The 27014-nt window shown below is 46.3% G+C and overlaps 1 protein-coding gene across 1 annotated transcript in view; it reads left to right on the forward strand.

The window, feature by feature from the left end:
• SKI (SKI proto-oncogene) overlaps window positions 1-26696 on the forward strand; it is a 139730-nt gene extending 113034 nt beyond the window's left edge. Inside the window, exons 2-7 of the mRNA XM_065421343.1 lie at window positions 13049-13174; window positions 13747-13862; window positions 16787-17049; window positions 18011-18312; window positions 21121-21351; window positions 25525-26696. Coding sequence (XP_065277415.1) covers window positions 13049-13174; window positions 13747-13862; window positions 16787-17049; window positions 18011-18312; window positions 21121-21351; window positions 25525-25713 — 1227 coding nt within the window. The 3' untranslated portion in view covers window positions 25714-26696. The remainder of the gene's footprint in view (window positions 1-13048; window positions 13175-13746; window positions 13863-16786; window positions 17050-18010; window positions 18313-21120; window positions 21352-25524) is intronic.
• The last annotated feature ends 318 nt before the right edge of the window (window positions 26697-27014 follow it).

Raw genomic sequence — 27014 nt, forward strand, 5'->3', positions numbered from 1 at the left:
TAGGGAGGGAGTGTAATGATTACAGCACAGGACTCTGTATTCCATTCTTGGCCCTGTCCATGATTACTCTGAGTATTCAGTGTCTCAGTTTCCCCATCTGTGCAATGAGAATAATAATCTCTGCTGTCATCCTGTGGTCATCACTATCAAGTCAGCGTTCATCCACAGTGATTACTAGTGGTATCTGAGATGTGGGATTATTTCATGCATATTGGAAAAACATGAAGTCTCAGATGGCTCTTATGGATAAATGTTGGTTTCATAATGGCAACCCCTGTAAATTCATAGATTACGAAGGCCTGCAGCAACTGTGATATGTAGTTTGACTTCTTGCATAATACAGGTATAGGTGGGAGGCTTAATTATTTAATAAATGCTTGCAAAGTGCTTTGAGATCCTTGGGTTGAAAAAGCTATATGCTTATTGCAACTGTCATCCTGATAGAGTAGAAGGCTTTCTGGAGGCAGCGGTCTGATTCAAAGGGGAGAACATACTTTTAAAGTCACCTTGTCACTTTGTTTCAGAACACTGGTACTCAATCTTTTCCATACTAGCATCCCCTAGTGGCCCCTTCCCATTTAGCAACATGTGAAGGGAAGCCTGGTGGTCACCCCTGATATCTTTTCACAACCCCCCAGGGGTGTGGTGACCCCAGGTTAACCCCACTCTCTGACTGCCTGAGCTACTGTTTCAGCCTGTCTGCAAATTCAGGTAGATATCACTGCACCAATAAGCACTAGAAACAGTTTTTTTTTAAATGAAGGGGTAAGAAACGGAAAGAAAGGGAAGGGTCGTTGTCGTCATCCCCCCCCCCCCCAAAAAACCCCTGGAAATCCAATCCCCTGGTTCAGAAATAGCATCTCAGAAAAGGAGTGTGTGTGTGTGTACGTGCGTACGTGTGTTTAATTATGAGGAGGATTATTTTGGTAATAGAAATGTTACAGTCCGTAGTTGAGCTGATCCCCTGCAGCCTATCCAGGCACTGACCTCTGACCCTTGTATATGTGTTTGAGACAACTGGCTAATACAGGCTGTGAGGATTGAGACTGGTCCGTCCAGCTCTAGTGAAGCCGTTAGTGCATTGTTCTATGAGGTCTGCTGCTTTTTTCCCCCCGTCTTGATGGCAACTGGAATCTAAAAAGGAATTGGTTTACGGCTAAAAATAAATAGACTTATTTCACTTGGTACATTTTTTCCAGATTGCTCAGAGTGAAATACTTCCTATTTATTATAGATACACATACGCACACGTGCACATGCACACATGTATTTACACACATGCACACACACACACCCCTCCCTATATAAAATAATATCCACAGCTGCATTCCAGCTGCACTCACAACCCTTTTTTTTTTTTTTTTTTTTTAAGTACGCTGGGTTTTTTGATTGCCCGATCCCAGCTGTGCAACCTCGCTGGACTTTGTGTGTGTGTGTATTTTGATGTGGTTGTGAGCAAGGATCCCATCAGAGGCTGCATGTCTAAAATCCTCCCCAGATTTAGTCAGCTTGGTAAACCTGGAAGGGGTCTGGGAGTGATTTCAAGGATAAGAGCTGTTTATGTCTGGCTCAGAGTTTCTCGGAACAGCAAGCTGAAACTGTCTGTTGCTTATTTAACATATATATATACTGTGATTTTCCTTTGTGAAGATGCATCTGAACCCTAATGTAGACCAAAGTTGAAAGTTTTTAAAATAGTACCTCTTGCAGAGAGAGGCTTTGATTTGAATATGCAATGCAATATAGAATGGGGTGCTCGTTTGCTGACGTCAGTCTGTCAGAGATAATGTGCACCTACGGCTCAAGCAGGCGGGGAAGTGCCCTTATCAGGACCAACGTCTGGATCCAAGTGGTTGCTTAATCGTGCCCTTGAAGGAAACAGTAAACCAACAACAAGCTGCAGAAGTGTTTCTGTATTCTCTGTTTAGCTGGCTGTTGGTGATTGGTCTCAAGCCTTGAAATCCAGCTCTATGGACCCAGCCCTACCAACCATTACTGATGGGCAAAGTCTCCTTGGCTTCCCCTGGTCAGAATATGCATGATCAGGCCCAAAGAATCATTTTCAGCAAAGAATTTAACAGCTTGGGGCGGGGGGAAGAGTAAGAGAGTTTAATTCCGGAGTTCACTAATAACTTTGAGCCAGTTCAACTGGTAGAGCAGTTTTTTCTGAATGTAAATGTCAAGGCAGAAATAGCTGGCTCTTTCTACCACCACACCTCTACGAAATATTAATCCCAGAAGTAAATTTACAAGCTACACTACAGCCTGTAGCAACCCGAAAGTATCCCAGGAGGTGTGTTCATAACAAATCATGGCCATTTTGTGTCCTAATAAATATGCTTCTGTGCATAACTGGAGCCAAGATCCACCCAGTTTACTAAATTCACAGCCTCTCTGGAGTTTCTCAATTGTATTGAGCACTTTGAAAAGCAAATCGCGCACATACATGTATGTTGTTTTCTTCCAGTGAAATTTTAAAACCAAGCTGCAGGGTCAGTGGTTTTTTTGGTGATAGCAACTGGAACAAACTGTTAGGAAATTGGGCTGGGAGATTTTTGATATGGATCCACTGTTGGCTTGTTGTGAGTTCAAGCACAACCACCAAATGGAACCTGGCTAAAATCTTACAGTAAAAAAAAAAAAGGGGGGGGGGGGGAGAAATGTTCAGACAGCAGGGCTGGGGAGGGAGAAAAGGCTTCCTCCACACGCTGGCCAAGGAGTTTGGAAATGGAAGTCGAGGGGCCGTTGGGGCTAAGCAAAGAATATTCTAGAAAACAGTTTTAATTTTGCTTCACTCCAGACATTTCACAAAAGAGACTCTGTATCGGAAATTCTGTTAGGCTGAGGAAGTGTGAGAGAGAGGCATTTGGTAGGAAACAGAACGGGTCCAATTCCTGTCTTCCTGTCCTGTAAATCTGAAGTGAGTCCATTGGAGGCAAAGGACTTTACGCTGGTGTAAATGAGAGAATTAGCCCCTTTGTTCCCAAATCCTTGAGATGAACTTTCTCAAGTACCAGATGACTAAAACACTGCATCTTACATAACATTCTTGGGCGGGGAAGTGCCATTTGCAGTGGTGTCGATTGAGTAGAATAAGGCTTACAGGCAATGTGGAGGCTCTCCCTCCGAGAGCAGGCAAAGAAAGTCCAGGTCAGGTCTCCAGTATAGGGTGAGCACAGCAGCTCCAGCAAGGAGCTTTTCACAACACCTTTTCAAACCGCGGTGTAACAGGCACTCTCTGAAGTGCTTTCAGCTGCGGTCTGTGAAGCCTCCCCACAGGTCAGACGCAGGGCGACACGGTGGCAGCCAGTGAGCGTGCTGGGAAGGGCAGGAATAGAAAGCAAATACTTCATGTCATCAGGCCTCCCAGAATGACAGGGTAAAATGAATACTTGCTGTTTCCACCAGAGCTGTCGGGGGGGCAAAAGGGGGGGGGAGACGGAGAGCTCTGTGCTGTGACGGTCTGGACTCCTGCCACCAAAACCAGAAACATAATAAAAAAATAAAAAGGGCAGACTGTAGTAAGCGCTTCCTAGAACTGGTGTTTAGATGTGGTAGGTTTTTCTCTTTTAAATATATACAGTAAAGATGCAGTAAATCTTCCTACTGCTCCAGATTACAGTGCTCCGAGCTCACCCTGTTTCACTGAGACAGGTCGTTTATACCCATCCGTCTGCATCAGACTAAATATTTTTCTGCAATCCACGTGAAAGTACAGTCCTTGATAGAGACCCCCCTTAATACCTTATTAATCACCAGCCGGCCATGTCGCCAAACGCCTGTAGGAAGCATGTGTTCTAGTGATTGGAGCACATGTCCTTAAAGAATTTGGATGCAAGGGAACTCGAATCTAAACTGTGCCTGGTTTGAGATTTTTGCAGGAGTTTGTTCACAACTGGGTGCCTGCAGAGCGCGTTGCACCTGCCAGTTAAACACACGATTTGATTCCCCTCTCACTTACTCTGGTTTGACCCCATGTGTAGCTCCATTGGCTTCAGCGGCGCTATTCCTGATTTGCACTGGTGTAAGTCACAGGAGACTAACCCCGCGTAAGAACGCCTGGGGAGAAGACTATAATGCCAGCCTCCATGTTCCTCGGGGATTGCACTCTGACTTGAAGGAGCAGCTTAGAGTGCTTGTTGGTAACATAATGCACGCTTTCTCCACACTGCTACTCATGGCATCTCTGGGGGTGTCCTGTTCACCCTGCCATTTGGCCTGTGCAACGTGTGACCGTAGTGGCATGTGCAATGGCCTGAACTAACCTTAGGGCCCTTAAAAATGAACAAGTGTTAGGGGATTCATTGGGAGAAGGGACTCCATATGGGACACAGTCATTTCATTCTGCTTAAGAATACTGACTATGCCAACTTTCTTCCAAGACAAAGTCCTTGCAGGTGGGTAAGGCGGTTATTTCCATTTTATAGATGAAGGAGCTGAATTGAAGTGACTTAGTGCATCAGCAGCAGCACTCAGAATAGAATCTAGAAGTCATGTCTCCCAGTCCCCATCTCTGGGCATTACACCACTCCTTTCCAGGGCCAGAACAGACTTCTAACTAGACACTGAGTGTCACGTCTTGCATACAGAGGCTGTCTTGGGGCTCTTTCGCCAGTCTTTGCAGTGGCACAGCACACAGACGGGTTAGGATAGTTGCACTGACCCACTTTTCATCTCTGATTAAGGAAAGCACAGCAGTTCCTGAAGGATCAACACTTTCAGATCTTCTCTTTGGCTGGTTTTATTTTAATTGCAAGGTTCCTTGGTGATGGAAGAGTCTTGCTGCCTGGCTGAGGTTGAATACTCATGGGCTTTCTATGAGCTCGCTGTGGCTGCATGGGCTGTATCTCAGAAGCTCCTGGTATCTGTTTTGTCTAGCAAAATCCCATGTGGACCTGGCTTTCCTGACTCAGCTGCATGTCATCCATGGGCCCCTGTGGGACATAGCTGGTGATAGATCTCTAAGTGCTTTCTACGCTTTTGCTGCAAGAGGATCTTGATAAGGATGAACTTGTAGTTTGCTGAGTCAAAGCAGCAGCTTATTCCTGTGTTACACCTCACGCTCCGATACCACAACAGTGAGCATGGTGCAGAGGCCTGGACAGAGAGATTAGATGCACCATTGTTGTTTGTTTGGCTACTGAATTGCTGGTTGAAAGGTTTACTTTTAAACTCAAATGAGTGCTGGGGAAAATCTCCAGCCTGGCAGCTCCTGGAGAATGAAGTTTTTCAGGTAGCCACATGATGGGTGCTCTGCAAGTGGCAATGGGCAAGCTTCCCACCTACATGCACACATTGGGGTAGGGCTTTCAGAAGCACCCCAGGGCCTTGGGAGCACAAGTCCCATTGACTTCAGTGGCATTTGTGCTCATACATCACAGGTGCTTTTGAAAATCCTGCCCACTGTACCCATCCTGTCCCATTTGGTCCTTGGCCTCTCCGAGCAGGCCAAACCAGCTGCTACATTGGGCCAAATGCAGTGCTTAATTTGTGCCAGGGTCAAGCCCTGGTACCTCCGGGCCTGGCAGTTCATCCCTGGCACCTCTTTCATTACAAATTAAGCATTGGCCAAATGCCTTAAAAAAATAATAATAAAAAGATAAGCACCCATCCACTAAGACCTAGTCAGACTTGCCATGTTCATTTAGGCCAGCAAGGAGCTCCTGAATGGTAATTACTGTCAGTCACCCCCACTGCAGGCTGATGTAGCCCCTGTTATCTATGCCTCACTCAGTCATTAATTGGTTTTACCCTCACAACACCCCTGTGAGGTAGGGAGACATTATCTCCATTGTACAGATGGTGCAAGGGGGGGCTAAGTGATTTGCCTGAGACCACACAGTGAGTCAGGGACAGAGCCAAGAGCTGAACCCTCGTTTCCTGACTTCCAGCCCCATGTCCTATCTACTGAATCATCTATCTAGCTGAGGGGGAAAGTTACACCAAGGATGGACATAGCACAACGCGTGTCACTTATATTAGCATCCTCTTCAGGACTGTCCTGGCCTCTCTGGTGAGTATGAGCTAGGTCCCAGTAGACTGCAGTGTCTTCTTTACAGCCATTCCATGCTCTCAAGGTGTCTCCTGTCTAGGTACATGCCTAGATCACAAGTTCCCTTGGGATAAACGTGCAAACGTGAGTCAAGAAGCACCCATGTCCCTCCACCCCAAGCTAATATTTGCAGCCAGTTATAAACACCATAAATGATAACTCACGGTTATCATTTAACCAGGTTCTGATCCCGAATCCACTGCAGTCAGTGGAATGACTCCCCTTGGCTTTGGACCAGACCCAATTTTAGACCGACCCTTCACTACAGCATCGCAAACAGCAGTGCTTTCATGCTGCACAACCGAACTGGGTCACAGCCTTGCCCTGTGCTGCTGACCCATTTGGACTGGAGTCTGACCCCGATGGTATAGTTTATTGCCTGCCACTCAGTTGTTTGCTGCTTTATTTTTTAATGTATTTTTATCTTTTGGCGTCTGTCACGTTTTTTACCCCCAAGAAGTGTATCTTTGAGGTTTCTACAAACCGGTATCAGACTGGCGTCTGGTCTTGTGGTTTTTGTTCTTAGTGAGAAATCCACTTAATTTTCACGCCCGAACTGAGTATCTGCCGAGACAGGAAGCTCCACCCTTTCTTATGGTATAACTGAACTTGGCTCTTTGCAAAAGCAGCAGCTTGAACAACATGCTATAATGCTATGCATAGATTTATGGGCCTGTTTCTGATTTTGCTTCCCCTGGTTTTATGTAGGTGTAACCCCTGTGACTTTGGTGGCGTTATTCCTGAGGTACACCCGTATGAGGGAGATAAAGAATCAAATCCATACACATACACACAGGTTCATATTTCTTTCTAGTAGTCACATAAAGAGATGAAAATAGAGGTTTCTTGAATCACTCTGTGTGTGATGGGGGACATTTAAAGTTACCATGAAAAGATAGACTCTTGTTTGCAGTAGGATCTGCTCCAAGTTCTTGACCGTAGCCCCTCCCCTCTATCTCCCTGGGGTGCGTAGATGTACATGTAAAAATCATGCATTACTGTGGCTTGGTCTCCTGAATTGCCCTTTTGCACCCTCCATTCCCTCCCCCAGTGGACTGAATCATTCATTTTTGATGGCGACCTTGGACCTTCAGGGCTCAGTCCCGTGTTAGGAGAGGCGTGTAGCAGAGCAGCCGTAGGACGGAATTGCGAATCACACTTCCTTCCCTGTCTCCCTTCACTGCTAGAATCCTGTAACCTGGTGCAGGTTACTTCTTCCCTTAGGGCAGGCTCAGCTTTCCCTGTGGGGCGCAGTAGTGGCTCCATGGAGCCTGCGCCCCCATCACCTACACCCAGGGCTGTGATCTGAGGAGTGGATCAATGCAGTGGGGAAGGGTGGGTCCTATTCTTAGCCCATCTGCAACCACATGAAGCCCAGCCACAATCCAGCCCTTTAAAGAAGTTCCCAGCCAAGTAGGATAAAGTGATTTCTGCTAGTATTGTTCCCATGTCCCCGATCCATTTCAAGCTCCATTTAAAAGGGAAGGGGCAGGGTTGAGGGAAAGACACCCTATGGCCTAATCAGAGTCTCCGCACAGAACGTGCTCTGTCCCTTTAGCTGTCTGATTTCTATGCACAGATGAATCAGTAACCCCATGCAGTGTGGGTCACTGCACCTGCTTCCAGCCTGTCAGATATTCTCAAAGCTGCAATAATAGCCATAGTGGCCGGGCTTGCCCTGCATCACTGAACTCAAAGAGCAGAAGCCTGGAGATTTTCTTTTTTCACTTGCTTTACCCCCTTCTATGGGGGAGCTGCATTCACACCCATCCTAGGAAGGATTAAAAATCCAGTGTGCAGGAGTTCCCCCCATTTTAACTGCAGTAGGTGTTGGGGGGTTCTGGGTTAGGATTAGATTTAGCTGAATTGGAATTGGAGAATTGGGTCCCTTCCTTTTTGGGGGCTGCTTCTCAGTTGGATCCCCTTGAGGCAGGTGCAGCCCTGCAAATCCCAATCTGAACCACCCTGAAATTGAAACCAACCTTCACTTTGGGTCGCATCACCCATTAATACCCATCTGTTAAATGTCTACTAGGTTTCCTGCACCTTCCCTCAAAGCATCTGCTGGTGGGTGCTATCAGAGATAGGAGACCGGATTAGGTGGACCATTGCTGTGATCTGGTACAGAAGTTCCTATGTTCCTAACCAGGGACCCTCATCTCCCCACATGCTCTAAGCAACCCCTGTTTTGGGTAGCAACCTTAAAATATCTTCCCACCCGCCTGTCCACCACTCTCCACCTAGTTTCCTGCTCCCATTAGGCAAATGGGCCCAATTCTTCTCTTGTTTGCACCAGTGTAAATCGATAGCATTACTGTACTGTAAAACTGGAGTGAGGGGGCAGAATGAAGCCCAGGCTTTTGAACAGATCTCTTGGGTGTTTGCAGAGGTTGGGTTTGGGGTGCTGTTTGGTTTCAGAGACAAGGGAAACAGGCATGCTTGCTTGTTGTTGGCTTGTTGAATATAGGGTCAAATTGCAAAAGGTGCTCCCAGAGACTTTGGCCCATTCTGTTGTTCTCCTCTTCCACGTAAGGACACTGCTTTGTTTGTAGCATCTGAGCTTATCCCATAGTGGATAGCTGTTCACATTACAGGGGGCTTAGGCAGACACACAAACACACAGACCCCCAAGAGCACTCCCTGCTTTGTGCTTAAGAGAAACCCTCGGGGAATAGAGGAGCCAGGAGAACAAAAATCGCCCACTTAGCCCAGATGCTACAGAGGAAACTGACCTCAGAGAGAGTATCCAGGAATGACCCCATCTTGAGTGGCTTGAAAGTGTCTTATTCTGCGAGCCCAATTTTCACTCTGTGTTGGACTGAAAAGGAACTTTTAGGGGCCAGGCCGGGCTTGCTAGTTAACTCCCGGCCTGCTTGTTTTAGTATTATTATGTAGCATTCGGAAGGGAGGGGGGTGTCTTTCTGAGAAGCAGCGGGTAAAGGTCATCTCCACTGATCTCATGCTTTGATAATACAATACCTAAACGAGCTAGCATGACATGTCAAATGTGATCTCATTTGGCCAAAATCCAAACTAGCCTGATTAAATACCAGGGTGACTTTAAAGGGATACCATCATGTTTAGCAGGCCCAAAATCTCACTTCTGTGTTTTTCTTTAGGATCCATATAAACTTTTCTATGTGGTTTCGCCTTACCAAAGCAAATGCCACAGTGCCCCTAAACTCCCCTATAACAAGAGACGTCTTATATCAGTGCTATTGAGCAACTCTACAATAACAAGCCACTTTGCATAGCTCTAGGCTTTATGAGGTACCTTACCACAACAAACCATCATGAAAAGCCCCAGTGCTTATGCAGAGCTATACAATAACAAACCATTGTTCTTGAGCAACACAAGCAAAGGGGGATAAGGTTAAGGAAACATCTATTTCTGTTTCAAGTTTCTAAGAGTTTATTGCACACATCAGTGGGGGGGGGGGCAAGGTCATTTATAAGAATGGTGAAAAGCATCCTTTAGTGCCCCGTTAAATGCCACCTGTGTTAATATTTTATTTGTAAGTTTGTACGTTTATATATGTGGGTGGAAATAAAAGAATTTTCATCCACATACGATCTACTGTGTCTCCCCCATGCTGGCTACTTTGCCCACGATGAAAGCGACAGAGTGGTACTTTTGTCAGTTTTACTTATTACCAGCTGAGAGCCTGTCCTAGCCTGGTGTATAATCAGTGAATCATGTGGAAGGGGGAGTTGTACTACATGCCTCGTTTTTTGCATTTCAGTGTCCAGACTACCAGAGTGTGTTTGTGTTTTCCTTTCTTGTAATCTTCCACCTCCTCAGCCCTGATTTTTTTTGAGCTGTTGTTCACACTCCCTTGTGGTAGGAAGATCAAATTCTGCCTATTTCATCAGCAGACTCTGCTTTGCAAAGCAAAAGTCATGCTTGGATGAGAGGCATGTGATAATGCTTTCTCATTGGCTGCCTGCATGACCTCTCTGCTGGGCCTATTGGTCACCAGTTGACCACTTTTGACACTTGTAGAACATGAGCCTTTGATGGATTTATGGCATAGCTGCTGCAGCTCAGTGAGGAGGGGAAAAATATTTTCAGTGGCTGCCCAGACAGATACGAATGTAACGAGAAGGGTAACCAAATGGCATGTGTGACAGGGCCAAGAGCGACCCACTGCTTTTTGGATTTCAAAGCATTATCCCCACTTCTTCATGAACAGCCCTGGTTCTTGATTCATTATTATTCACAGAGGGTGAGAAAGCAATTATTATTAGCAGTGTTAGAGTAGCACCCATAGCTCCGATTGTACCTGGTGCGCAGACCCTGCTCTGAAGCACTAATAATCTAAGTAGACAAGACAGATAAAGGGCGGAAGGGGAAACAAGGCAGAGGGAGGTGAAGTGACTTGCCTGAGGTCACACAGCAGCTTGGTGTGTGCAATAGACTGCAGGGCTTCCAAATCACAGCCCAGTGCCCAGCGCATAAGCCAACCCTGATTCTCAGGAAGCTAGCACCACATGGTGGGAGATGATGTTGCTTCATTTAGAACAATCTACATGGGCTGTCAGCAGCTGTTTCTCTTCTCTTCGGTGGGGGGGGCTTTCCCATCATGGCTCCGGTGCACAGGAACAGAACAGCACTGACCACTGGCAGCAAGGGGCATGGATTGTTTTGCTTGTCTGCTCCTATATTGTGCAGCTCAGGCTCCCCCTCTGCCTTGGATGTCAGCCTTGATTAGAGGGGAAAAAGGGAGGAGGGCGGAGAAGAAAAAAGGAGACCCGTAGTCCCTTGAAAATGCAAATGAGGTGATTTTATTTAAATATCTTTCCTCACACCCCTTTAAGAGTTGACACGTTCCTCCCTGTTCCCCCAAAGCTGTTTGTTTTTACACCAGCCCCCCAGTTCAAGCCCATTACGGAGTTATCCATGTGTGCACAGTACAGGGCCCAGGATGGCTGTCCTCCATCCTGCCTGAGCAGAATGTTCTCCTGCAGCTGAGTAGGGTAGCAGTGATGGGGGGCAGGGGACTGGTCTCCATGCTGAGTCTTGCCACCTGTTGCCTTTTTCATTCCAGGCCCCTTCCCCTCCCCTCCCCACATTGCTCACCATCCCCAGTGGATAGGGCTGGGAGCTGCCTCGCCTGCCAAATACCATTCTGATGCTGTCACTGCTTCTGCACAGACGGCATCTCTGACAGCAGAAACGAACCTTTCCCCAACCCGCTGCCCTGTGCTTTCCGCAGAAGGCGTTCCAAAGTGCCCCTTTCTAGCTGGTGAGGGAGGAGGGGCTGTGGCACAGCCACTTCCAGAGTCAGCCCAAAGAAATAAAAGGCTGACGCTGAGCCAAAAGAAGCTCTTGCAAATCCATTGACACTGGCATTTGGCGCTGGCACGGGCTAATTTTGCACTCGCAGTTACTCACACACGCGCTCTGCTTCATCTGCTATGTATGGGAAGGCGCCCCAGCCTCTAGCTCGCCTTAGAATGCTGTAGTAAGAGATCTGTGCTGGGTTCGATTATGTTACAGCGCAAATCGGGCCGTAAAAGACCACGAGCAGTCCTAGCAGCGCAGGCTGCCAGATTAACTGGCATTAACTAGAGACTGGTTGGCTTGAGCCACAGCGCTGCAAAGCTGCTCTGCCACCCATAAAAGCAGCAGCGTGATCATGGACTTGATATCAGAGTTCCCTCCAAATTAAGGCTGGCAAAGGGACTGTGTTTTTGTATGGCATCCAGCTCCAGGCTTTGCTGTGAGCAGAGTGGATAGGGTAATGGACTGGGCATCTGGAGAAGGGAGTTCGAATCTCAGTTCTGCCTGAAACTCCCTTTCTGAAAATCGGGTAAATCACTCAGAGCATAATTTCCAAGGATAGTGGCTTTGGGTGACTCAGTTTTGGGTGCTCAACTTGAGATGCCTTGAAGGAAGCTGATTTTCAGATAGTACTGAGCACCAGGCCTCTTTAAGGGGTCTCAAGTTGGACACCCAGAATCAGTAGACACGTGTGAAAATCTTGCCCTTAAAACTTGTCTGTCCCACAGTTTCCTCATTTATAAAACAGAGGCGGTGGATACTTACGCGCTTTTGTATAATGCTTCGCAATGGTGGGATGGAAAAGCTCTGTATAAACATATGGTATTAGGATTATTACTGGTTATTGCCATATTGTGCTGCCATCTCAATCAGAGCCCTGTTGGACAGCAATATGGAAAAGCAATGAGTTTTCCAACTCAAAGAAAGAAAGAAAGAAAGTTGGTGTGTTCTTGTTTTTATTATTTGTACTCTTCATGCAGAATGAGGTCCAGAGCCCGTCCGCTAGCCTTGTTTGTGCTGGCGGCGCCTCAATCTGGTATCCCCAGCGCACCAGTGAAACCAGTAGTTACCAATTTTTTTGCAAGCCACACTGGGACTGTAGGAATTTCGTGGTGTTGAAGGAAAGGGGTCCTGCCTGCCAAAGGACTATTTTATGCTTGAGGGTGATTTATAGGCCAAGCTGAGGCACTTGTGGAAAAGGCAAAGCAGCTCTTGGCAGCGCCCCCAGAATCCACTGCAGCTGTGGGGTAGTGAAGTCATCGGCATAACAACCATTGCAAACAGAATAACAAAGTCTGCTCTGTTCTCATTTAAAATAATCTTTCCAATTCAGAAACCACATTAAAATTTACCTTTCTGCATACAATAATAATAATAATAAAAAAGGCAGATACTGCTTAGCGGCACAGTGTGAATAGCTCAATTATATTTATGCTTCATTTTAGCCCTTGTATTGTAACTTTGTGTCTTGCCATTTATGCTTTAATGAATGAATGAAGCCAGTGTTGTGTGGTGGAATACATTGGTCTCTGTCCCTTTGTGTCTTCCATTTGCAGTTCTTTACGATGTAGTCATGAAATGATAGTTCTGTTCAAGGGATGGTGGGAAAAGATCAATATTTGTTTTAAATATCACCTTTTATCCTGGAACTAAACTGACTGTGAAAAGAACAATTATTAAATCTCTGCTTCCTCTCCCTCTCTTCCTTTCAGATCCCTTCGGATCCTCCTGCTTCCAAAAAGCCCAAAATTGATGACTCTACTTCCCAGTCTCCAACTTCTGCCGAGAAGGAAAAGCAGTCCAGTTGGTTACGGTCCTTGTCTAGTTCATCCAATAAGGTGACTCTTCAGTAATACACTTGCCCTGTTTAAAGTAAATTGGTGGGAGGAAATTTGTGTTTGGTGTCCCTCCTTTGAAGCCAATGGAACAACACCAAGGATGGCTTTGGCCCGTGCTCTCTAAATGAAAGATGTTTTCCACCTTTCCCTGATGAAGAGTGAATTACTCTGCCCTTCCCCTTCTCCTGCCGCCTCTCAATGAGCATTGGCGGCGTGGCTGTGGGATGAAATAAGCAGTTTCTCGATGCCTCGGAGGTACGGGAATCCTGAAAGGCCCTGGAGTCCCAGGTGGTCTCGTGCAAACCACATATTATTTGTTGGCAAGCAACAACTGAATGGGATTTTAAATCTAATCCAACCTGGCTCTTCCAGTGAAAAGCACTAAGCAGTTAGGTCCAGCAAACCGATCCCGTTGGGGAATTGTGTTAGAGATAACAGAACCCAAGCGCGCGCGCACACACACACATACGTCAATAACTTTCCTTTGCAGTTTATACTTTTGAAAGATATACTCACTGGTGACCAATTTTTGTTTATTTTTCTCTTCCTTTCTTTCCTTCCCTCCCTTGCAGAATATTGGTTGTGTCCATCCCCGTCAGCGCCTCTCTGCTTTCCGGCCTTGGTCCCCTGCTGTTTCAGCAAACGAGAAAGAGCTCTCGACACATCTTCCCATACTGATCCGAGACGGGTAAGAAGACTTGAGCCATGGGGTGGGAGGGAGAATCAATTTTATATTACAGCAAGCCCCTTTGTGGGTGTTTCCCTTGCACTGATATGAGTGGCTATGTTGTTTGGTTCAAGTCAGTCTGCTGGCAGTGCAGTGAAAGCATTTGCAGCCGCAGTTTTAAGTGATTCTGGGGAGGGAAAACAAGAAAGTGGCAGTATTTGTGCATTCACTAATTCGGTTTTCTTGAGTGAAACGTGCCTCAAAAGATTGCGAAATGAAGGATCTGTCCATGCATCATTGCTAGTTCAGTGGTGCAAAGAGACAAGCATTTTGTGCAGTTGGTCTAGAGTTTTGCCCATCTGCTGTTTAAAGATGGCTTGACCAACAACTTCTAGGATGATGGGTGGCATCTGCTCCAAGTTGGTAGGGACCAGTTGTTATCACCAGACAGCTCTTTGGTGGCCCCTGTGAAACCTCTCGGATGGTCTCCTCCCAGGTCAGTAGCACACAGGTGCCCCTTTCACCAAATCACTGCCAAAGCTGACACATTGACTCCCTTGTTGGCAGTCTCAGCAGAAATGCCCTGGATTGAATGGGCCTTGGAGCCCAAACCATCCTCTTGGCCAGTACCGGTGATCTCATGAGATCAGGGTTGAGACCCCCCTGGGCAAGATGGTGCATGGAAGCATCCACTCCTGCTGCATTTGTTGTTCCTCATTCTATACGGCTCATTTCACATGCCCTAAATTCATTCTTTTTAAGGCACTCAAGCCACTATCCATGTACTGTATCCATCTGTTAAATTTACTGTCTCTACAATCTTGTCCCTTTGGCAGGCGCTGTTGAAATATACTGAGACAGCTGTCCCTAGTAACACTCAAACTCCGGCTCATGGCATCAGTTTGGTTTGTCCTTCCGGACATCTCGATTTCATACTTCCTAACACACACTGTTCTAAACCCGTTTTATTGAATGTACTAGTGTTTCAGAATTTAACAGGCCTTCCGGTTGTTATGGGAATGAACTGAATTGGCTTCCGAAGCCATGCCTGTTGCTGCTTTATTGGTTATTATTATTATTACAGCAGCACCAGAGATTGGAGCCCCATTGTGCTTGGGGCTGAACGTCCACAGAGAAGAATCCCTGCCCCAAAGAGCCCACTATCTAAATAGATAAGAAAAACAAGTGGGAGGGGAAACAAAGATGCTAACTCGTGCAGCATATCGGGGCAGAGCTGGGAATAGACCCCAGGTCTCCAGTGTCCTTCCCATTGCTCCCATCCTTCTGGCTTTAAACATTCTGTCCCCCTGCATCAGCCCACGATTTATGTCTCCCAGGCCCCCCATTCTGCCCCTGGTTATTTTTACGGAGGTTTCAACAGCATTTCTTAGCACTGCCACCCCCACTCCTTTCAGCAAATCCCCCAGTGCCTTAGTGGCCATTCCAACCTGGCTGCTTCGATTTTTATTTCAATTGTTTTTTCCCTCCCTTCTGTACAGTTCTCTCATTTTTTTGAATATAAGGGTCTGTACATGTACAAACGTGCTCAGATCCATGTGATTCTGCGTGCATATCTATATATGAATGTTGGTTTGGCTGTAACTGCAACAGGGGCTGCCCATGGAAATCTCCATTGACACCTGGAGGTCCAGATTTTCAGAGAGTGTTGAAGTTGTGACTGCAATCTGTGCTTGTGCATAGTGTGTATAAATGTAGACCTATTTGCTTGTACATGAAAACTTGCTTTTGCGTGTACAAATTATGCAGCTGAGGCTTTGACAGCCATCGTTGGAAAGTTGCTGTTATGGACCTGATTCTGCTCTCTCATTCGTTTTCAGACCAGTGTAGTAGTTACTCCTGATTTACACTGGTGCAAGCATGATCAGAATCAGTCCCTGTCTAGGCAGTGGTGGTAGCGCTGCTCTTACTGGAAATTGCTTGACACGTTCCATTACAAGTCCCTGTTTTCAGTTGTTTATAACTTTGCCAAACTTAAACTGCTCAGGTTGACAACTTTCATGCCAGTTGTCTGCCTCAGACTGAATTTTTTTGAAAAGTTAGGAAGAGACTGGGGGAAATACAATGTTTTGCTCCTGTTAACAAAATGGTTGTAAGAATTTTTTTTAAGACACTCCAGCACTCCATGCTTTGAAAAAAGCGCTTGGAATTTGGCTGGTAGTCACCCTGGTTTCGAGCATGTGTCTTGCTGTCCCTGTGAAAATTCATCCAAATTTGGCAGTTATAAGCCTCTGAAAAATCTTAGTTTGCACATGCTCGGTAGAGACTTTAACATATAATTAAAGATTGTTTCTCACTGCATAATTGCAAGGGGTCTGAATTAAGCCTACATCGGCAACCTTACCAACCTTTTGAGTGCTTGACATTGCAATCTTAATGTTCTTTTAACATAGTTCATTGAATGTAATATAATATATATACACACTCACGTACATGTGATCTGGAAAAATTAATTATGCACTACAGAATGTTGTTGGCACTCTATTGGCTTTTCTCCAGGCTGTGCAATCTCAAAAGTTGGAAGGCAGTTGTGGGTGGTTAGATGTAAAAGCACCATATCTTGGAAGAATCCATAAAGCTCCAGAGACAGAACTGTAGAAACAGCATTTAACATACGGGAGACTTGACGATCTGGTCTCTTCCACGTTCACAGTATTTAGCCTGTAATTCCTGTTGAACTGAGTGGAGGTTGCGTGTCTAAATCCTCTGTGCACTTAGAACAGCATGGAACACTTAATAGGTGGAGATCATAGGGCCAGATTCTCAGCTAGTGTAAATCCGGGTTGAAATCAAGGCCGTTCCGCTGAGTTACAGCAGTGGAGGATCTGGCTTTTTTCAGTCTAAGATGCTAGTTAGGAGGCATTTTGAAGGCAAGAATGGGACTGAATATTTTGCCTTTTTCCTTTGTCTCCCCCCTTCCCAAACAGTTTTTACTCCTACAAAAGTTTCGAGAACGCTGTGGCCCCCAACGTGGCTCTTGCCCCTCCTGCTCAGCAGAAGATTGTAAGCAATTCCCCATGTGCCACAGTGGTGTCACGGAGCAGTGAGCCAATGAGCAGCCCGGTCCAGTCACGGAAAAGGAAGCTGACTGCAGACAACCCAGCAGTCCCGGACACAGTGAGCACCGTCCCTGCTACCGAAGAGGACAAAGAGTCAGAAGCAGAGATTGAAGTAGAAACCCGGGAGGAATGTAAGTGTGAGTTACCTGCCTTTATTTATTTTTTTCCTGAAATCATTTTGGGGTTTGGTTTTCCGGAGGAGTCCAAGGAAGTTAAACTCCAATGGGAGTTGAGCGCCTAATGTGATCTAGATACCCAACTCCCCGAGGCCCCTCTGAAAATCCCAGCCTTAAATAATAGTGAGAAACAGAGGCACAAGTCAAAAGTGAAATTTTCACTGGCAGGCACCCCAGGTGCACACTCACAGAAAAGCACACGCATTAGATGCAGCCACAAAACCTCACACTTGCATTAAAATGGGTGAACGCCCGTGCAAATGAGTATACCGTACATCCCATGCCCTCTGGTGCCAAAAAATTCTGCCCTGGGACTTGCATGTGCAGTCAGCTATTTTTCCCATGCAAATGGTGGTGCACACACACACACGCACACACAGTTTTATTTCAGAGGGAACATGTGTCCCTATGCGGTCCAGTTTCAAATTCAGGGAACCATCACATACTTATGTACAACCTAAGTCCCACTTCAGCCCTGTTGTGACGGTTTAACTTCAGCGAGGGTAGGATCAGCCCTTAAGCAGTGCACAGGGTTGGTGCGGCACCTCTGCCCAGAGGTGAATTTCACCTACCGAGACTAGCGGGATATCCCTGTCCAGTTCTTCCCCAAAGCACTGGCAACATTCTCCACATGGAGAGTGCAGAGAGTTTGTATGCAGCCAGTGAGCTCAGTGGGCTGAATCCCAAAGTCTGTGCTCAGACAAAACTCCCGCTGAGTTTGATGGGAGCCTTGTAGCCCTGTGCATTGCTTAGTCTATATTTCCATCGTACGTCAAGGCATAAAATGTTTCTTTCCTTTCTCTTGTTTGTAAGATTATCCATTGCGTGGCTCCTCCTTTTTAAAGGGTCTCATCCCATTTTAACTTAAGTTGCTGGGAACGTTTGTTAACTTCAGGATTTTGTTTGTTTGTTTCAGTCACCTCGTCCCTGTCCTCGCTCTCCTCCCCATCCTTTACTTCGTCCAGCTCTGCGAAGGACATGAGCTCACCTGGCATGCAAACCACGGCCACTGTCAGCAACTCCTTTGAGGTTGCCACCCATGCTGAGTCTCACAGCAGCGGGTTGGAAGCTGAACTGGAGCATCTAAGACAGGCCCTGGACAGTGGCCTGGATACTAAAGAAGCCAAAGAGAAATTCCTCCATGAAGTGGTTAAAATGAGAGTGAAGCAGGAGGAGAAGCTAAATGCTGCCTTGCAGGCTAAACGAAGCCTGCACCAGGTAATGATGGACAACAGCTTCCTGTTGTCACTGTCTGCATATTCATCTCCCAGGGGAACCAGTTGGCTAGTCTCCTGTGGAAAATAATTCACCTGTCTTCCCAGAACATTAGCAGCATTCCCTGGAGTTCTGGTTCTAAACAGAAAAGGGCCAATGCATGGCATACGGGAGCTTTGGCTATATGTCACACGTGCCACCTGCCCCTGCTTAAGAGAGAATCCCAAATTTTTAACCAAAACCAAACCACTTTCCTGTTTCCCTTTGAGAAGCTTGCCAGGCCCAGCCGAGTTAAAATAGTTTTCACTTCGATGAAGTTCACACGTTTCTCTCCTCAAAGAGGCCTATTGAGAGCTTTTGTCTGTTGGGAAGCATGTAAAATTTCCCCATTGTCCAACCCAGGCGCATCTCGGCAGGGCATTGCATGGCGTGGCATCAGCACGCTGGGGGAGGGAGGGAGTTGAGATTGCCAGTCTGTAGTAATTATCTACATTTGTGTGCTAGTAACCAGGGTCCAACCTCCTCTTAGGATACTGCATATGAAGCAGAACTAGCTGGTATTGTACCCCAGTTCAATGGAGCAGGGATATTGTCTGTAACAATGAGCGCCGTGTTATTTTTAGCATAGAGGGCTGGTAGCAGAGACCCTCTTGCTATTTGCCAAAAGCAGGCACACACGTTCCTGTCAGCCAACAAGTGCCAGGTTTGGGGGGACAGTGGCTCATATGTAGACGTGATTTGTTTGCACTAAGGTTTTGCACCAAGACAAAGCAATATTAGAACCTAGGTGCTCTATCACAGTCCCCGTAGCAGGAGAAAGGTGCCTGGATGAACCTGATTCGTATTTGAACCAAAGTCTGCCCAACCTATTGGCATTGACTCCTCCATTAGGCTCAGTTTTGCAGCCCGTTCTGTCACACCAATATACTGCTCCTGTAAGGAAGTCTTCGGTATCACAGGTTGCAAGGTCAGCTCCCAGGGGAAGGGAGGTCCAGTGCTTCGAGTCAGCCAGAGCTGCTCACTCACTCTGTGTGCCCTAGGGGCAAGCCACTCGATTTCCTTGTGTTTCATTGAAGCCAGCTATGGATAATATAAAAAAAGCAAACCTCATTTATGTAAAACAGGTGCTGAACCCAAGTTGAGCTTTACAGGATTAATCAAGCAAAGGAGTGTGTCAGACCGGGAGAGAGGATGCGTCTGGCCCGAGGTTTCCATTTTGGCAGCTCTGGGTTTCCGATTCCACGGAGCTAGGGCGTACGTGCATGCGTGCCCCCCATGTCGGGGTTGAGCTAACAATGGCCTGGCTGGGAAGTGAGATTGTCAAAGGAGTGAATTTCCCATGACCCGACTGCAGAGTGTTACTTACCAGAGACACTGTTGCTGTGAGGGTTTGCCTCTGACAGAGAGGAAGTCCAGCTTCTGGGAGGGGATGGGAGGAGTCATGTGCCATAGTTCATTTAATTTAACCCTTTAAAAAGCCAGATCACAGCCAATTTTTGCAAAGAGAAACATAAGTAATTGGTGTATAGGCATGGCATTGAGATTAGAATATTTGTAATTTGAAAAGCATGTGATACATGAACGTGGGCATGTGTCCGTACACACACACACACAGTTTTTTTAAACTACCAGTTAGCCTTTTCCTCTCCGTTTGTTCCCTTTCATTTCCCTCTGGTTTAATTTGATTTCACAGCTCTCGCTTGGGTGATAGTTTTCATGCTAGTCATTTATGCTAAGAACTTCGATGGTAGGAAGGGAAAAGTTTTCTGAGTGAAGCGGAGGTTGGATTTACATTTGCTTTTACTGCAGGGGTTTCCTAACCATAGCAGAGCATTCCATTCCATGGGCCACTTGGCAGTAGCCCTTGAACTGTACGCAAACGTAGATAATACAACAGAACTGCTTAATGTTCGAAATTAAAAACAAGTAACTTATTTTTACACTTATCACACGTCTCTTCCTGGCCAGCTGTGATGGAGTTGCTTGTTGCTTGATTTCAGCAGCTGTAGAAAGCCTCTTGGCCAACTTTGCCCTTCACAAGCGGCACTCATGGGCTGCGTTGTCCTCACTTTGTGCAGACTCAATTTCGTGTCTGCAGATAAAGGGCAGCCATTAGAGTTATCTCATTTGATCCTTTGCTCTGAAAGTTGCTTTCAGCCAGTGCAGCATTCAGCACTAACGGTGGATGCACCAAAAGAGTGAACTCCAATTCATCTTCATTCAGCCTTAGACAGTGACAGCCATTTTGCTTGACAGTAAAGATGAGAAATTTGGATCAAGCCTGGCTTTTTAAAAGCCCTGAGTTTGGGTACCTTGGGCCCAGGATTTTGGCTCTGTTCATTAGAAGGATTGGGTCATTTGCAAAATTCAGAACCAGGTTCAGATTTCAGCCTCCTTCTCTCTTCCCCCCTCCCTTCCCCCAAACCGCAGTGATGTTTGAATCTCGGGGTTTGGTTTAGATCCATTTCTCCTTTCCAGTGTCACTTGAGAACATATGAGCAGACCTGTAGTCCATCTAGCCCAGTATCCTGTCTTCTGACAGTGGCCAGTGCCAGGTGCTTTACAGGCAATGAACAGACCAGGGCAAATAGCGAGTGACCCATCCCGTCATCCAGTCCCATCTTCTGGCAGTCAGAGGTTTAGGGAAACCCAGAGCATGGGGTTGCATCCCTGACCATCTTGGCTAATAGCCATTGATGGACCTAACCTCCATGAGCTTATCTCATTCTTTTCTGAACCCAGTTCCTTGCTGTAATCTTGTACGTGCTGCACCTATTCCGGTGGCACTCCGTAACTGTTTGTGCCTTCCAGGAGCTGGAGTTCCTGCGCGTGGCTAAGAAGGAGAAGCTGAGAGAGGCAACCGAGGCAAAGCGCAACTTGAGGAAAGAGATCGAACGTCTTAGAGCTGAGAATGAGAAGAAAATGAAAGAAGCCAATGAGTCGCGGATACGACTAAAGCGGGAACTGGAGCAAGCCAGGCAGATCCGGGTGTGTGACAAAGGATGTGAAGCAGGCAGGCTGCGGGCCAAGTACTCTGCCCAGGTAAGGCCAGGCCTTTGAGAGCTGATCAGCATGCAAGTTTCCCTGCTCTCCACTTTCTAGGGTTAGTCAGTGCCATCCTTCTTCAGCCTGTATGCCCCTTGACTCCAGTAGGGATATTCTCTGCCCGTCTAGGTATCTACATGGCCCCTCTGTAGTATTTGGGCCATCCTGAGACGTAGGAAAGAATTTTCTCCCATTTTACTGATGGGGAACTGAGGCACAAAGAGGTGACTTGCCAGGGTCACATAGGGAGCCTCTGACAGAGCAGAGATGGACCCAACCCTCTTGAGGCCCAGTCCAGCATCTTACGCACAAGTCCATCTTTCCTTCTCCAGAGTTGGTCCCTCCGCAAACGCCCCCAGGTCTGAGGAAGGTCACACAACCAAACTTGGTAGCTCAGGCCTTTTAGCTAGAGGCAGTGCCAAGAATATTTCTTCCAGGTGAAATTCACCCTGTGCAGGGAGCCGGCACTGGGTTTAGTACCATTGCAGTCCCAGTTGAGCCCCAGGGCCATGTGCTGTCCCTCTGCACAGGGGTGATTTCATCTAGTGAGAGTATTAGGCAAAGTCCCATAGATTTCAGTCACCTTCCGTAATAGGATTTCCCTAGCGATCACCTGCAGATTCAGAAGGCTAAGTGTAGCTCAGGCTGGACTGCACCAGGGGGAGGGAGTTTTGCTTATCGCTGTGAGCCAGCAGGAGTGTTTCACTTCGAGCTTTTAAATTAAAACCCGCACCCCTACCCCCTCTCACCTTCCCCCAGCCAGATTCTCTTCTAACAAAACAGTCAATAGCTTATTCACACCAACAAAAGCCATGGGCCCCAGAGCTCAGGCTGTACGTCCTTAAGTCACCTTGTTGTGTCTTGGTCTTGCAGGGCATGTGGAATGCAAGGCCATCCACTGTTCCAAGCCCCCTGAAATGACCCAGCATAACAGGCTGAGCTGAGAGCCGAGTGGCAGCCTCCTGGATTTCCGTGAGAAACACCAGTCAAGAGGAGTCTGCTGCAGTGCTCTGCCCCCCCCTTCCCCTCCCACTGAAACAACCTGCTTGGCCCTTAATTCCCTCCCAATTAAAAGAACAGGGCCCCATACCCCTCATTAACCCTCTCGCAACCTCACCCTCTCCAAAAAAAAACCAAGTAGAACTTCTCCCCAATTCCCTCCCCTCACCGGCCTCCCCTGTACTGCCTTCTAGCCTTATTCAGACCTGCTCCCTCCTTGACCACCTTCTGCCAAACCATCTCCCCCACTGGTTCCCAGTCCAAGAGTCTGGCTAATAAAAGGTTAATAAGGGAGATGGGTCAGAGAGAGCCTAGATCACAGGGAGTTTCTGGCAGGAGGGAGATGGGGCAGGTTTCGCTCCCAGTCCAAGCAGCTGACTTCCTGCCACAGTTCCTCTCTCCACACTAACTTCCTATATCCCGCCACCCTCCCACCCATCCTTCCCCTAAAACTCCCAGAAAGCAGCCAGTTTTATGTTGTTTTAGCATTGTTTGGGGGAGGATTAATAATGATCTTTGCTAGATATAGGCCTACACAAAGAAGAGATACATGTAACATCTATGCAAACACCATAGAAGTAGCATGCATTTGAACTATTAGAGGATTAGGTCATGGATCAACATAGGTGTGTTCACATTAGTTCATACCTCATGTAGCATGTCATCACACACACATCCCCTCATTTGGGGCTGGATTGCAGGTCACATCTTTCCGAAATACCAAAACTTACAACTGTAGCCTTTCAAAGAGTCTCGTTAAAAGTAAAAAAGAAAAAGCAACAACCTAAATACGTCTAACCCTGGTTCTCAATAACGGGAAGGGGAGTGGTCCGATTGTACCATTCTGAGACATGCCTAACCAGGAGACCAGAAGCAGGAAATGATGTGGGCTTCCTCCCTAGCATCTCAGGATGTCTCACTGATAAGAGGTGTCCAGACTAAACATACCCAGACTGAGCTCTGTTGCAATGGGCGTTACCTGCAATTGACTTCCACTTTAGCAAAAAAAAACAACCCAAGGCAACAGGTCATGCAGATAAAATAAACTCTTTAATTACTGGATAGAGCTTTGCTGAGCTACAGGTGTGTCCTTTCTTGCATTTTGCTCTGGATGAAAATTTGACTTTTTTTTTTTTCCCATCTCCCCAAATACCCCCAGTTGTGGGGTTTTCAGCTATATGAATCTAGCATGAGGGCTAACATTTGCAAAAGCATCTAAATGACACAGGAGCCTAATGCTAAAAAAAAGTGACATAGGCACTTAAGAGGCTGAAATTTTATAGAAAGTCAGGGGGACTTACACACACAAGTGCTTTTGAAAATGTTACACTATCTGTCCTTGTGCCTTACTTTGTAGCTGCCAAACTTGCACAGGAAGAGAGAGCGAGAGAATGTATGTGTGCATGTGTTTTCATAATTTGTTATTGATTTCAAAGAAACCACAGTTCTTTTGCCAGGTTTAGTCTGTGAAATAGCATCAAACAAGCATGAGAAGACATAATAAACCTAGGGCTGGGCTTGTTGACAGGAGTTTAAAAGAGTTAGGGGCCAATCTCCTAGTGAAAGGCATGGCAAGTTGGGCCCTGAACTCCCATAGCCCAGCCCAGAGGGCTAAATTCAGAGTGGGTGGACAGATCCTGCACCTGCTGATGACAGGTCTGGTTTCGGCCCCAGGAAGGCAAGGCATTCCTTTTCCTGGGAAATGACATGAGGCTGCAGATGTTTTGTTACTTCTGCTGCTGGGCTAAGTTATAGTTTACAAGTCAACACAGTCCTCATCCCCATCTACACCCCTGCATGCTGGGGCTTGCACTTGCCCCTCTGAGCCAGACTTTCAGACTATGGGGCCTGAGTCGGTGAGGAGCTGAGCTCTTCTCAGGGTTTGGGGTTGCTGAGGATGGTCACAGGCTGATGCCCGATGCTGGAATAGGGGTGTTGGTTCATCTTCCCTCTGCAGCATAACTGGCAGGCCCCAGATTCGGAGTACAACCCCTCCCTGCCTGCAAGGTGCTAACTCTTCCTCTCTTGTGTAAGGATCCAGGGGCTGTTTGGCCCGATTTCTGTGTGAGAAGCCCAGCTGCCTTTTCAACATCAGTTTATGGCCCAGCAGGCACTTACAGCTCACGCTGGTCAAAAACTGAGTTTGATCAGCTGCCAGTTTAGCTTTTACCTCAGCACGCCAAGGCCTGAAGGGACCGCTGTGATCCTCTAGTCTGACCCCCGGTGTAGTCCAGGCCTTGGCACTTCTCCAGAGTAATTCCTGTTTGAGCTAGAGCAGATCTCTTAGAAAAAACATCCAATCTTGATTTAAAAATTACCCGGGCCGGAGAATCCACAACACCCTTTGATAAATTGTTCCAATGGCTAATTTACCCTCCATGTTAAAAATTTAGGCCTTATGTCGAGTCTGAATTTGTCAAAGTAGCACCAAGAGCTACAGCCTGTGGCTGGGGTCAGGGGAAATTTCAGATGGTCACTTCTTTCCTCCTTCAGCCCCACACCTCAAACCCAGCTGCCCCTCTACATTACTAGCGTTGTCTTCCCTTCCTCAAATTCCCTTCCATTTACCATAAAAGGCATAAGGATTCTTGCTTGTGTGTAAGATGAGATCACCGTTCGCCTTTTTGGGGGGCTGTGACCAGCTTGAAGGTTCAGCTGGCCAATCGGAATGCATTTTTGGAGAATCATGCTAATAACTCATCTAAAATGCATGGAAATTAGTCACGTGAGCTAGTTAGCAGGCAGTTACACCCTTTCATGTTGCTACCTTAAAAGTCCATGGACATAAGAACTGCAATGGGTGGGGCTTCAGTAAATGACCTACTTGGTCTTTCCCATCTCGAACGCTTCCGAGATTCATACCATACCACTGGTCCATCATGTCTTGTAATAGTGAAGTGCTTCCAAGAAGGCAAACAATTCCCATAATGCACATAGTAACTGTACGGCGGGGGGGAGGGGGTGGGGTAGGATTGTTAAATTCCTTCCTGGTCCTGCCATTGATCCTCTTATCCCCTGCAGCAGGAGGTTATGTTACTGGTCTCATAGCCCATATAAATTACTCGTGTTATTGGTCTGAATCCTTTTCTGAATCCACAAAGACACAATGGAACCGAAATACTATGGTGTGGTTTTCTTTCCCCCCCCCCCCCCCCATTTCCTTTCCTCTAGATTGAGGACCTACAGGTTAAGCTTCAGCATGCCGAGGCCGACAGGGAACAGCTCCGAGCTGACCTGCTGCATGAGAGGGAGGCTCGGGAACACTTGGAAAAAGTGGTCAAGGAACTTCAGGAACAACTGTGGCCTAAATCAAGCAATCATCCCAGCAGTGAGAACACAGCAAACGACATTGAGAACTAAACAACATCTAATCCATAAACAGAATGACATATATGCACAGTAAGGGAGGATGTGTGGGGAGTGTGTGTACGTGCATGTGTGAGTGGGTGTGTGTTGCTCTGCACACATCTATAAATATGGACTTTATTATTAGTTGGAGGGCAAATGTTACTCTTTACAACAGAAGCACTGACTTACGCCTCTTTTTTCAATCCATATAGCACAACATCTTACTGTGCCTATACCACACAGAGTGTTTATAAACTAAATACTTTTGAGTCCACTGCAAATTTTCTACTGGCAAACTTCAAGCAAGCAGCATCGTCCAACTCAAACCAGAGTAGAAGGCAAGCAACCATGGCAGTGCTGTGACGTTGTTCTTGTGCTTGCTGGAACACTTTGGAATGTCAAACAAAAACAAAAAAACCAACAAACTTTTTGTTATAAGCTATTTAAAATTATTACATTATACAGACTTGGTATTAAAACAATTAACGAGATTTTTTTTTTTATAACGAACCTTTAAAAGCAAAACAAAATAATTAAAAAAAAAAAAATACCCTTGATGCACAATTTTTAAATGACTTGTTACAGGCTTTGGGATTCTTACTGTAGAAGCCCTCTGGTGATGTTGCCATTTCATCAGCAATTTTCAACCCCTTAGGAAGCCATCACAGTTTTAACACTGTCATGTGGTTTTATGAGAATTTCAGAGTGCTTTTCAAAGTTGATTTTTTTTTTCTTAGTATGAACGATCCTCGTTTTCCTCTACTAACCCCAGGAAGAAAGGAGGATTGAGGGGAGTGCATGTGTGGGGAGAGTGTCTGCTAGAGAGAGATAAATCCAGCCTTATTGACTTCAGTGTTTGTAAATCACGCCATAATTTTTAAAGATATCTGTCTTTAACTGATGTGTTCAAAAGACTCACTTCATCCAAGAGCACTTCAGTTTTAGGAAAAGAATGGAAGAAGAAAGAAAGTGAATGAACTTAAGTTGGTTGAAAGATAAGCAAAAAAAAAAAAAAAGAGAGAGAGACATGCATTTTGAAGTCATTCTGAAATCTTTACTTCAGTTTTCCAGAGAACTCATCTTTGTTACACAATCTTTTCATAAATTCAGTATTGATTTACCTACTCGGCATCGTCTGTCAGGATTACTGTGCCCGAGGACAGTGCAACACCAGATACTACAGAAAACTAAGAATGACACTTTTGCTGCTGTGAATAAGGCTACATCTTTTATTTTTTTTAAATAATAGAAATTACTTTAATTTTGGGATCCAAGCCGCAACCCTGGAATAAAAATGCAGCATTACATCACTT

The sequence above is a fragment of the Emys orbicularis genome, chromosome 22 (genome assembly GCF_028017835.1).
Source record: "Emys orbicularis isolate rEmyOrb1 chromosome 22, rEmyOrb1.hap1, whole genome shotgun sequence".
NCBI lineage: Eukaryota > Metazoa > Chordata > Testudines > Emydidae > Emys > Emys orbicularis.